The sequence below is a fragment of the Bombina bombina genome, chromosome 7, assembly GCF_027579735.1.
Source record: "Bombina bombina isolate aBomBom1 chromosome 7, aBomBom1.pri, whole genome shotgun sequence".
Classification (NCBI taxonomy): Eukaryota; Metazoa; Chordata; class Amphibia; order Anura; family Bombinatoridae; genus Bombina; species Bombina bombina.
The window spans coordinates 564,352,394-564,367,177 of NC_069505.1; the positions used below are offsets into that span (position 1 = coordinate 564,352,394).

Below are 14,784 nucleotides of genomic sequence, written 5' to 3' on the forward strand. Positions count from 1 at the left end.
ATGATCTGAGCAGCTGTATTATTTATATGTGGGTCCAGTGACAATATCTAGCTATGCTTTACATGCACGTGCAGAGAAAATTGTTAACACTAAAACAGTGATAACTTTTACTAGAAGCATTTTTGCCAATACATGTATATTACAAATATGTTTCTATTCAAAGATGTAATACATCTATGTACATTTAAATTTTGACTTGAATGTCCCTTTAAGGGAAGGAAATTGAAAAATGGTCTGGTCCTTAAGGGTTTAAAAGAGGTATTGATGCAAGGGAGGGAAGCATAATTCTGTCACTATATAAATCCCTGGTAAGACCTCACCTTGAGTATGGAGTGCAGTATCTGGGAACCGATTGCAAAAAAACATAATTTATGTAAGAACTTACCTGATAAATTCATTTCTTTCATATTAGCAAGAGTCCATGAGCTAGTGACGTATGGGATATACATTCCTACCAGGAGGGGCAAAGTTTCCCAAACCTTAAAATGCCTATAAATACACCCCTCACCACACCCACAATTCAGTTTAACGAATAGCCAAGCAAGTAGGGTGATAAGAAAGGAGTGAAAGCATCAAAAATAAGGAATTGGAATAATTGTGCTTTATACAAAAAAATCATAACCACCACAAAAAGGGTGGGTCTCATGGACTCTTGCTAATATGAAAGAAATGAATTTATCAGGTAAGTTCTTACATAAATTATGTTTTCTTTCATGTAATTAGCAAGAGTCCATGTGCTAGTGACGTATGGGATAGCAGATACCCAAGATGTGGAACTTCCACGCAAGAGTCACTAGAGAGGGAGGGATAAAATAAAGACAGCCAATTCCGCTGAAAAAAATAATCCACAACCCAAATCAAAAGTTTTAATCTTTATAATGAAAAAAACTGAAATTATAAGCAGACGAATCAAACAGAAACAGCTGCCTGAAGTACTTTTCTACCAAAAACTGCTTCAGAAGAAGAAAACACATCAAAATGGTAGAATTTAGTAAAAGTATGCAAAGAAGACCAAGTCGCCGCTTTGCAAATCTGATCAACAGAAGCTTCATTCCTAAAGGCCCAGGAAGTAGAAACTGACCTAGTAGAATGAGCCGTAATTTTTTGAGGCGGGGACTTATCCGACTCCACATAAGCATGATGAATCAAAGACTTTAACCAAGACGCCAAAGAAATGGCAGAAGCCTTCTGACCTTTCCTGGGACTAGAAAAAACAACAAATAGACTAGAAGTCTTTCTAAAATCTTTAGTAGCTTCAACATAATATTTCAAAGCTCTAACTACATCCAAAGAATGTAACGATCTTTCCTTAGAATTCTTAGGATTAGGACATAATGAAGGGACAACAATTTCTCTACTAATGTTGTTAGAATTCACAACCTTAGGTAAAAATTGAAATGAAGTCCGCAAGACCGCCTTATCCTGATGAAAAATGAAAAAAGGAGATTCACAAGAAAGAGCAGATAACTCAGAAACTCTTCTAGCAGAAGAGATAGCCAAAAGGAACAGTACTTTCCAAGAAAGTAATTTAATGTCCAGAGAATGCATAGGCTCAAACGGAGGAGCCTGTAAAGCTGTCAAAACCAAATTAAGACTCCAAGGAGGAGAGATTGGCTTAATAACAGGTTTGATACGGACCAAAGCCTGTACAAAACAATGAATATCAGGAAGATTAGCAATCTTTCTGTGAAAAAGAACAGAAAGAGCAGATATTTGTCCTTTCAAAGAACTTGCAGACAAACCTTTATCCAACCCATCCTGAAGAAATTGTAAAATTCTAGGAATTCTGAAAGAATGCCAGGAGAATTTATGAGAAGAACACCAAGAGATGTAAGTCTTCCAAACTCGATAATAAATCTTTCTAGAGACAGATTTTCGAGCCTGTAACATAGTATTAATCACTGAGTCAGAGAAACCTCTATGACTAAGAATTAAGCGTTCAATCTCCATACCTTCAAATTTAATAATTTGAGATCCTGATGGAAAAAAGGGCCTTGAGATAGAAGGTCTGGCATTAACGGAAGTGTCCAAGGTTGGTAACTGGCCATCCAAACGAGATCTGCAAACCAAAACCTGTGAGGCCATGCTGGAGCCACCAGCAGTACAAATGAGCGCTCCATTAGAATTTTGGAGATTACTTTCGGAAGAAGAACTAGAGACGGAAAGATATAAGCAGGATGATAATTCCAAGGAATTGACAACGCATCCACTGCTTCCACATGAGGATCCCGGGATCTGGACAGATACCTGGGAAGTTTCTTGTTCAAATGAGAGGCCATCAGATCTATTTCTGGAAGTCCCCAGTTTTGAACAATCTGAAGAAAAACCTCTGGATGAAGAGACCATTCGCCCGGATGTAACGTCTGGCGACTGAGATAATCCGCTTCACAATTGTCTACACCTGGGATGTGAACCGCAGAAATTAGACAGGAGCTGGATTCCGCCCATACAAGTATCCGAGATACTTCTTTCATAGCTTGAGGACTGTGAGTCCCCCCTTGATGATTGACATATGCCACGGTCGTGACATTGTCTGTTTGAAAACAAATAAACAATTCTCTCTTCAGAAGAGGCCAGAACTGAAGAGCTCTGAAAATAGCACGGAGTTCCAAAATATTGATTGGTAATCTCGCCTCCTGAGATTTCCAAACCCCTTGCGCTGTCAGAGATCCCCAAACAGCTCCCCAACCTGATAGACTCGCATCTGTAGAGATCACAGTCCAGGTTGGACGAACGAAAGAGGCCCCTTGAATTAAACGATGGTGATCCATCCTCCAAGTTAGAGATGATCGAACATTGGGATTTAAGGATTTTATTTGTGATATCCTTGTATAATCCCTGCACCACTGGTTCAACATACAAAGCTGAAGTGGTCTCGTATGAAAACGAGCAAAAGGGATTGCGTCCGATGCAGCAGTCATGAGACCTAAAATCTCCATGCATAATGCTACCGAAGGGAACAATTGAGACTGAAGGTTTCGACAGGCTGAAACCAATTTCAGACGTCTCTTTTCTGTCAGAGACAAAGTCATGGACACTGAATCTATTTGGAAACCTAAAAAGGTTACCCTTGTCTGAGGAATCAAGGAACTCTTTGGCAAATTGATCCTCCAACCATGTCTTTGAAGAAACAACACAAGTTGATTCGTATGAGATTCTGCAGAATGTGAAGACTGAGCAAGTACCAAGATATCGTCCAAATAAGGAAATACCGCAATACCCTGTTCTCTGATTACAGAGAGAAGGGCACCGAGAACCTTCGAAAAGATCCTTGGCACTGTTGCTAGACCAAATGGAAGAGCAATAAACTGGTAATGCTTGTCTAGAAAAGAGAATCTCAGAAACTGATAGTGATCTGGATGAATTGGAATATGCAGGTATGCATCCTGTAAATCTATTGTAGACATATAATGCCCTTGCTGAACAAAAGGCAGAATAGTTCTTATAGTCACCATTTTGAATGTTGGTATCCTTAAATAACGATTCAATATTTTTAGATCCAGAACCGGTCTGAAAGAATTCTCTTTCTTTGGTACGATGAATAGATTTGAATAAAACCCCAGACCCTGTTCCAGAACTGGAACTGGTATAATTACCCCAGCTAACTCTAGGTCTGAAACACATTTCAGAAACGCCTGAGCCTTCACTGGATTGACTGGAATGCGTGAGAGAAAGAATCTTCTCACAGGCGGTCTTACTTTGAAACCTATTCTGTACCCTTGTGAAACAAGGTTCTGAATCCAAAGATTGTGAACCGAATTGATCCAAACATCTTTGAAAAATCGTAACCTGCCCCCTACCAGCTGCGCTGGAATGAGGGCCGCACCTTCATGCGGATTTAGGGGCTGGTTTTGACTTTCTGGAAGGCTTGGATTTATTCCAGACTGGATTAGGTTTCCAACCGGAAACTGTTCCTTTAGGGGAAGGATCGGGCTTCTGTTGCTTCTGACGAAAGGAACGAAAACGATTAGCAGCCCTGTAATTACCTTTATATGTTTTTCCCTGAGGCAAAAAGGCACCCTTCCCTCCAGTAACAGTTGAAATTATAGAATCCAACTGAGAACCAAAAAATGTATTACCTTGGAAAGAGAGAGAAAGCAAAGTTGATTTAGAAGTCATATCTACATTCCAGGATTTAAGCCATAAAGCTCGTCTAGCTAAAATAGCTAAAGACATATACCGGATATCAACTCTAATGATATCAAAAATGGCATCACAGACAAAGTTATTAGCGTGTTGAAGAAGTTTAACAATGCTATATGTGTTATGATCTGTCACTTGTTGCGCTAAAGCCTCCAACCAGAAAGTTGAAGCTGCAGCAACATCAGCCAAAGAGATAGCAGGTCTAAGTAGATTACCTGAACATAAATAAGCTTTTCTCAAAAAAGATTCAATTTTCCTATCTAAAGGATCTTTAAACGAAGTGCTATCTGCCGTAGGAATAGCAGTACGTTTGGCTAGAGTAGAGATAGCCCCATCGACTTTAGGGATTTTATCCCAAAATTCCAGTCTATCAGATGGCACAGGGTACAATTTCTTAAACCTTGGAGAAGGAGTAAATGAAGTACCCAGACTATCCCATTCCCTAGCAATCACATCTGAGATAGCATCAGGAACTGGAAAAACTTCCGGAATTAACACATGAGGTTTTTAAACCGAATTTAAACGTTTAGCAGTTTTAGTATCAATATGGACTCCTCCATATCTAAAGCAATCAAAACTTCTTTAAGCAATGAACGAATAAACTCCATCTTAAATAAATATGAAGATTTATCAGTATCAATATCTGTGGTAGAATCTTCAGAACCGGAAAAAACCTCATCAGAAGCAGATAAGTCAGAATGATGGCGGTCACCTAAAAATTCATCTGAAAAGTGAGAAGTTTTGAAAGACCTTTTACGTTTACTGGAAGGAGGAATAACAGACAGAGCCTTCTTAATAGAATTAGAAACAAATTCTTTTACATTAACAGGAACATCCTGAACAATAGATGTTGAAGGAACAACAACAGGTAAAGGATTATTACTAATAGAAACAGAATCTGCATTAGAAAGTTTATCATGACAGCTTTCACTAACTACAGCTGGGGGAACAGATACCACAAGTTTACAACATATGTACTTAACTTTGGTAGAACCAGCATCAGGCAACGTCTGTCCATTAGAGGATTTTGATCCAGGGTCAGGATGAGACATCTTGCAATATGTAATAGAAAAAACAACATATAAAGCAAAATTATCAAATTCCTTAAATGACAGTTTCAGGAATGGGAAAGAATGCAAAATAATAAGCTTCTAGAAACCAGAAGCCATGAAAATAAAATGTTTAAATAAAGTGAGTAAAAAATACGCCCACATTTTTTTGGCGCAAAAAAATGTCTGAATACGCATGCGTAACAGAATACAACTTCCGGCGTAAATTACGTCGCCGGAAATGACAAAATTTTTAGCGCCAATAAAAGTATGCGCCAAAAATGACGTAATAAAAAGAAACATTTTCTGCCCCCGCGAGCCTAACAGCACGCAGGAAAGAATGGCCAAATGAAAATTTTTCAAGGTAAGAAAAAATAATTAAATGCATTATCCCAATAATGAAACTGACAGTCTGTATTGAAAAGGAATACTGATTATCCTGAATCAAGGCAAATATAAGTTTATAGACATATATTTAGAACTTTACATATAAAGTGCCCAACCATAGCGCAGAGTGTCACAAAGAATAAGACTTACTTACCCCAGGACACTCCTCTACATGTAGTAGATAGCCAAACCAGTACTGAAACGAGAATCAGTAGAGGTAATGGTATATAAGAGTATATCGTCGATCTGAAAAGGGAGGTAGGAGAAGAAATCTCTACGACCGATAACAGAGAACCTATGAAATTGATCCCCTAGAGGTAGACCATTGTATTCAAATAGGCAATACTCTCTTCACATCCCTCTGACATTCACTGCACTCTGAGAGGAAAACCGGGCTTCAACCTGTTGCGAAGCGCATATCAACGAAGAATCTTAAGCACAAACTTACTTCACCACCTCCACGGGAGGCAAAGTTTGTAAAACTGAATTGTGGGTGTGGTGAGGGGTGTATTTATAGGCATTTTAAGGTTTGGGAAACTTTGCCCCTCCTGGTAGGAATGTATATCCCATACGTCACTAGCTCATGGACTCTTGCTAATTACATGAAAGAAAAGACATTGCAGACCTAGAAAAAGTTCAGAGAAGGGCCACAAAGCTAATAAGGGGAATAGAGAATTTCAGCTACGAGGAGAGGCTAGCCAAACTGGATCTGTTTTCTCTAGAAAAAAGGCTCTTGAGAGGTGACATAATTACTTTATATAAATAAATTCAAGGCCCATATACAGAGATGGAAGAAGCTCTGTTTATTCCAAGAAAATTTAAAGCTGGAGGAAAGGAAATTTAGGGGCCGATTTAACAATGTGCAGACGGACATGATCCGCTGTAGTGGATCATGTCCGCCGCACATCGATAAATGCTGACAGCATACGCTGTCGGCATTTATCATTGCACCAGCAGTTCTTGTGAACTGCTGGTGTAATACCGCCCCCTGCAGATTCGCGGCCAATCGGCCATTAGCAGGGGGTGTCAATCAACGCGATTTCTGGCAATGTCTGTCCGTCGCCTCAGAGCAGACGGACAGGTTATGGAGCAGCGGTCTTTAGACCGTTGCTTCTTAACTTGTGTTTCTGGCAAGTCTGAAGGCTCACCAGATACACGAGGCATCAAGCTCCATACGGAGCTTGATAAAAATGCCCCTTAATCTCCTGCAACGGAAATGTTTTTTCACTGTAAAAGCAATAAAATTGTGGAACTCATTACCAAAGGAGGTAGGGCATGCCAATAGCTTAGATACATTTAAAAATGGTTTGAATACATTTCTGGCTAGAAACAGAATTCATGGATATGATTGCTGGTGTTAAATGGGTGACCTTTTAGTGGGATTAATTTAAGATCAACTGGAGCTTTTTTGTAATTATATTAGATTTTTATAGGTTGAACTTGATGGACTTTGATCTTTTTTCAACCTCATCTACTATGTTGTTACTATGTTACAAAATCTCACTTACTAGAAGCACAAAGTGCAGGCATAAAAATCAGCCAATCTCTTTATCGTAATCCAGCAGCCAATCTCCTGGTGCTGGGTGACGTGACATGCAGTTCTTTAAAATTCTGCAGTTAATAGTCCGCTACGCATTTAGACAACATACTCCACAGACCTTCTCAAAGGTAAGCTAGCCCGTTATTTTTCTCCTTCATGTTAAATTGTATAGGCTGAAAACCCTAATCCTAATTGCTTTCCATTTTGTCAGATTTTATTCAGATACGTACAGCAGTTCATTTATTATCATTTGTGTTGATCATAATTTTAATGCTAGATAAATGTAGCTGAAATAACTGAACTCATTTCTGAACGTTGTGTTCATGGTGAGATATGCAGCTTCTGTAGACTTACATGAGATATGTATCAAGATGAAAGTGGTTCTGTTATTTGGGCTTTGTGCAGCCTTATATTATATGTATTGTATACTTAAATATAACATACTTTATTACCATTCCTCTCTTTTATTTTCTAGACTACCCTTTTCTGGGCTTGTGAAGAGCATCGAAGTGCCCAAGGTTGGAATACTTTAAACAAATCACTAAACCTGCTCATCTTAAAACTAATGGAATTCTTGAAGCGTTGGCATCTGCCGCACTATTTCCTTCCAGGCGTTAACCTTCTTGATACTCGCACAAATCCAACTATTCGTTCTTGTCTTTTTGATCGTGTACGTTCACTCAAATAAATAATAATGCATTAGAAGTTAATTTGATTTGATGTCAGTGATAGGAGCTTTTGAGAATCCCTTTTAAAGCCGACAATCAACCTATCAGACAAATGATTGCAATTCCTATAGAAATCAATGACTACCTAAATGAGCATTTTACAATAAAATGTTGTGAAATCGTGTTACCCTTGTAAGCTTTGTTCTTTCCTATGTGAATTCTGATCTATGGAGCTTCATAGCTACCCCTTTAGGGAAATTTGTTTTGTAATACATCGCAAACACAATTTCTTATAGCGTGCCCACAACTTAGCAAATCATGTGCCTGGTTAAATGAATTGTGCATGCAATATAGCAAATCATAAGAATATTACTCACTCATACACAAACATACACACTCATACTGTACATACATACTAAATCAATACACACACACTCATATATACATTTACTAATACATACACCCTCACTCATACATACACACACTTACTTATACACACTCACTAATACTTACACACTCACTTATACATACATACACCCTCACTCATACATACACACTCATACATACACATACACTTACTTATACACACTCACTAATACTTACACACTCACTTATACATACATACACCCTCACTCATACATACACACTCATACATACACATACACTTACTTATACACACTCACTAATACTTACACACTCACTTATACGTACATACATACTCACTCATACATACACACTGACAAACACACTCATACATACAGACACTCATTCATACATATACCTTCACTCATACATGCACACTCACTCATACATACACATACGTACAAACTCACTCTTACATACACACTCACTCATATGCTCACTCTTACGTACAAACATGCTCACTCATACATACACACTCACTCATATGCTCACTTATGCATACAAACATTCTTACTCATACATACACACTGACTCATATGCTCACTCATACATACAAACATGCTTAATCATACATACACACTCACTTTCTCACTCATACACACACAAACTCACTCATACATGCACACTCACACATACAAAATCACTTATACATAAACACTCATACTCTCATTCATCCATACAAACACATTCACTACACATACTCAATACATCACACACACTCTATATACATTATCAAATGTTGTGGGGGCCCCCAACATTTTTTAAGTAAGCCTCTGAGGGGTTCCGACCTCCAGTTTAAAGGGTCATGATACCCAAATGTTTAAACACTTGAAAGTGATGCAGCATAGCTATAAAAAGCTGACTAGAAAATATCACCTGAACATCTCTATGTTCTCTCTGAACACGCTACTTGCCTTACCTGTACATCTAATACTGCTTCCTATACAACCAAGCACGCTACTTGCCTTACCTGTACATCTAATACTGCTTCCTATACAACCAAGCACGCTACCTGCCTTACCTACTTATGTAATACTGCTTCCTATACAACCAAGCACGCTACTTGCCTTACCTGTACATCTAATACTGCTTCCTATACAACCAAGCACGCTACCTGCCTTACCTACTTATGTAATACTGCTTCCTATACAGCCAAGCACGCTACTTGCCTTACCTACTTATGTAATACTGCTTCCTATACAACCAAGCACACTACTTGCCTTACCTACAGATTTAATACTGCTTCCTATACAACCAAGCACACTACTTGCCTTACCTGCACATCTAATACTGCTTCCTATACAACCAAGCACGCTACTTGCCTTACCTGTACATCTAATACTGCTTCCTATACAACCAAGCACGCTACCTGCCTTACCTAGTTATGTAATACTGCTTCCTATACAACCAAGCACGCTACTTGCCTTACCTGTACATCTAATACTGCTTCCTATACAACCAAGCACGCTACTTGCCTTACCTGTACATCTAATACTGCTTCCTATACAACCAAGCACGCTACCTGCCTTACCTAGTTATGTAATACTGCTTCCTATACAACCAAGCACGCTACTTGCCTTACCTGTACATCTAATACTGCTTCCTATACAACCAAGCACGCTACCTGCCTTACCTACTTATGTAATACTGCTTCCTATACAGCCAAGCACGCTACTTGCCTTACCTACTTATGTAATACTGCTTCCTATACAACCAAGCACACTACTTGCCTTACCTGCAAATCTAATACTGCTTCCTATACAACCAAGCACGCTACTTGCCTTACCTGCAGATCTAATACAGCTTCATATACAACCAAGCACGCTACTTGCCTTACCTGCACATCTAATACTGCTTCCTATACAACCAAGCACGCGACTTGCCTTACCTGTACATCTAATACTGCTTCGAATACAACCAAGCACACTACTTGCCTTACCTGCAGATCTAATAATGCTTCCTATACAACCAAGCACGCTACTTGCCTTACCTGCACATCTAATACTGCTTCCTATACAACCAATCACGCTACTTGCCTTACCTGTACATCTAATACTGCTTCCTATACAACCAAGCACGCTACTTGCCTTACCTGTACATCTAATACTGCTTCCTATACAGCCAAGCACGCTACTTGCCTTACCTACTTATGTAATACTGCTTCCTATACAACCAAGCACACTACTTGCCTTACCTGCACATCTAATACTGCTTCCTATACAACCAAGCATGCTACTTGCCTTACCTGCACATCTAATACTGCTTCCTATACTACCAAGCATGCTACTTGCCTTACCTGCAGATCTAATACTGCTTCCTATACAACCAAGAATGCTACTTGCCTCAACTGCACATCTAATACTGCTTCCTATACAACCAAGCACACTACTTGCCTTATCTGCACATCTAATACTGCTTCCTATACAACCAAGCATGCTACTTGCCTTACCTACTTATGTAATACTGCTTCCTATACAACCAAGCACACTACTTGCCTTACCTACTTATGTAATACTGCTTCCTATACAACCAAGCACACTACTTGCCTTACCTGCACATCTAATACTGCTTCCTATACAACCAAGCACGCTACTTGCCTTACCTACTTATGTAATACTGCTTCCTATACAACCAAGCACACTACTTGCCTTACCTGCACATCTAATACTGCTTCCTATACAACCAAGCATGCTACTTGCCTTACCTGCACATCTAATACTGCTTCCTATACAGCCAAGCACGCTACTTGCCTTACCTGCAGGTCTAATACTGCTTCCTATACAGCCAAGCACGCTACTTGCCTTACCTGTACATCTAATACTGCTTCCTATACAGCCAAGCACACTACTTGCCTTACCTGCAGATCTAATACTGCTTCCTATACAACCAAGCACGCTACTTGCCTTACCTGCAGGTCTAATACTGCTTCCTATACAGCCAAGCACGCTACTTGCCTTACCTGTACATCTAATACTGCTTCCTATACAGCCAAGCACACTACTTGCCTTACCTGCAGATCTAATACTGCTTCCTATACAACCAAGCACGCTACTTGCCTTACCTGTACATCTAATACTGCTTCCTATACAACCAAGCACACTACTTGCCTCACCTGCACATCTAATACTGCTTCCTATACAACCAAGCATGCTACTTGCCTTACCTGTACATCTAATACTGCTTCCTATACAACCAAGCACACTACTTGCCTCACCTGCACATCTAATACTGCTTCCTATACAACCAAGCACACTACTTGCCTCAACTGCAGATCTAATACTGCTTCCTATACAACCAAGCACGCTACTTGCCTTACCTGTACATCTAATACTGCTTCCTATACAACCAAGCACGCTACTTGCCTTACCTGCACATCTAACACTGCTTCCTATACAACCAAGCACTCTACTTGCCTTCCCTGCAGATCTAATACTGCTTCCTATACAACCAAGCACACTACTTGCCTCACGTGCAGATCTAATACTGCTTCCTATACAACCAAGCACGCTACTTGCCTTACCTGCACATCTAACACTGCTTCCTATACAACCAAGCATGCTACTTGCCTAACCTGCACATCTAATACTGCTTCCTATACAGCCAAGCACACTACTTGCCTTACCTACACATCTAATACTGCTTCCTATAGAACCAAGCACGCTACTTGCCTTACCTGCACATCTAATACTGCTTCCTATACAACCAAGCACGCTACTTGCCTCACCTGTAGATCTAATACTGCTTCCTATACAACCAAGCATGCTACTTGCCTTACCTGCACATCTAATACTGCTTCCTATACAACCAAGCAGGCTACTTGCCTTACCTGCACATCTAATACTACTTCCTATACAACCAAGCCTGCTACTTGCCTAACCTGCACATCTAACACTGCTTCCTATACAACCAAGCACACTACTTGCCTCACGTGCACATCTAATACTGCTTCCTATACAGCCAAGCACACTACTTGCCTTACCTACACATCTAATACTGCTTCCTATAGAACCAAGCACGCTACTTGCCTTACCTGCACATCTAATACTGCTTCCTATACAACCAAGCACGCTACTTGCCTCACCTGTAGATCTAATACTGCTTCCTATACAACCAAGCATGCTACTTGCCTTACCTGCACATCTAATACTGCTTCCTATACAACCAAGCAGGCTACTTGCCTTACCTGCACATCTAATACTACTTCCTATACAACCAAGCCTGCTACTTGCCTAACCTGCACATCTAATACGGCTTCCTATACAACCAAGCACGCTACTTGCCTCACCTGAACATCTAATACTGCTTCCTATACAACCAAGCACGCTACTTGCCTCACCTGTACATCTAATACGGCTTCCTATACAACCAAGCAGGCTACTTGCCTTACCTGCACATCTAATACGGCTTCCTATACAACCAAGCATGCTACTTGCCTTACCTGCACATCTAATACTGCTTCCTATACAACCAAGCACACTACTTGCCTTACCTACACATCTAATACTGCTTCCTATAGAACCAAGCACGCTACTTGCCTTACCTGCACATCTAATACTGCTTCCTATACAACCAAGCACACTACTTGCCTTACCTACACATCTAATACTGCTTCCTATAGAACCAAGCACGCTACTTGCCTTACCTGCAGATCTAATACTGCTTCCTATACAACCAAGCACACTACTTCCCTTACCTGCACATCTAATACTGCTTCCTATACAACCAAGCACGCTACTTGCCTTACCTTCACATCTAATTCTGCTTCCTATACAACCAAGCACGCCACTTGCCTTACCTGCACATCTAATACTGCTTCCTATAGAACCAAGCACGCTACTTGCCTTACCTGCACATCTAATACTGCTTCCTATACAACCAAGCACGCTACTTGCCTTACCTACAGATTTAATACTGCTTCCTATACAACCAAGCATGCTACTTGCCTTAGCTGCAGATCTAATACTGCTTCCTATACAACCAAGCACGCTACTTGCCTTACCTGCACATCTAATACTGCTTCCTATACAACCAAGCATGCTACTTGCCTTACCTGCACATCTAATACTGCTTTCTATACAACCAAGCACGCTACTTGCCTTACCTGTAGATCTAATACTGCTTACTATACAACCAAGCACGCTACTTGCCTTACCTGCACATCTAATACTGCTTCCTATAAAACCAAGCACGCTACTTGCCTTACCTGCACATCTAATACGGCTTCCTATACAACAAAGCATGCTACTTACCCCACCTGCACATCTAATACTGCATCCTATACAACCAAGCACGCTACTTGCCTTAACTGCAGATCTAATTCTGCTTCCTATACAACCAAGCACGCTACTTGCCTTACCTGCAGATCTAATACTGCTTCCTATACAACCAAGCACGCTACTTGCCTTACCTGCAGATCTAATAATGCTTCCTATACAACCAAGTACGCTACTTGCCTTACCTGCACATCTAATACTGCTTCCTATACAGCCAAGCACGCTACTTGCCTTACCTGCAGATCTAATTCTGCTTCCTATACAACCTTGCATTCTACTTGCCTTACCTGCACATCTAATACTGCTACCTATGCAACCAAGCACGCTACTTGCCTCACCTGCAGATCTAATACTGCTTCCTATACAACCAAGCATGCTACTTGCCTTACCTGCACATCTAATACTGCTTCCTATACAACCAAGCACGCTACTTGCCTTACCTGCAGATCTAATACTGCTTCCTATACAACCAAGCACACTACTTGCCTTACCTGCATATCTAATACTGCTTCCTATACAACCAAGCATGCTACTTGCCTTACCTGCACATCTAATACTGCTTCCTATACAACCAAGCACACTACTTGCCTCACCTGCACATCTAATACTGCTTCCTATACAACCAAGCACACTACTTGCCTCAACTGCAGATCTAATACTGCTTCCTATACAACCAAGCACGCTACTTGCCTTACCTGTACATCTAATACTGCTTCCTATACAACCAAGCACGCTACTTGCCTTACCTGCACATCTAACACTGCTTCCTATACAACCAAGCACTCTACTTGCCTTCCCTGCAGATCTAATACTGCTTCCTATACAACCAAGCACACTACTTGCCTCACGTGCAGATCTAATACTGCTTCCTATACAACCAAGCACGCTACTTGCCTTACCTGCACATCTAACACTGCTTCCTATACAACCAAGCATGCTACTTGCCTAACCTGCACATCTAATACTGCTTCCTATACAATTACAGCCAAGCACACTACTTGCCTTACCTACACATCTAATACTGCTTCCTATAGAACCAAGCACGCTACTTGCCTTACCTGCACATCTAATACTGCTTCCTATACAACCAAGCACGCTACTTGCCTCACCTGTAGATCTAATACTGCTTCCTATACAACCAAGCATGCTACTTGCCTTACCTGCACATCTAATACTGCTTCCTATACAACCAAGCAGGCTACTTGCCTTACCTGCACATCTAATACTACTTCCTATACAACCAAGCCTGCTACTTGCCTAACCTGCACATCTAACACTGCTTCCTATACAACCAAGCACAC

General features: G+C 40.5%; 1 protein-coding gene across 1 annotated transcript in view; it reads left to right on the plus strand.

Annotated features, from left to right (window-relative positions):
- LOC128667062 (protein mab-21-like 3) overlaps window positions 1–7,971 on the plus strand; it is an 89,862-nt gene extending 81,891 nt beyond the window's left edge. Inside the window, exon 7 of the mRNA XM_053721946.1 lies at window positions 7,595–7,971. Within this exon, the coding sequence (XP_053577921.1) occupies window positions 7,595–7,807 (213 nt within the window). The 3' untranslated portion in view covers window positions 7,808–7,971. The remainder of the gene's footprint in view (window positions 1–7,594) is intronic.
- Window positions 7,972–14,784: the final 6,813 nt, after the last annotated feature.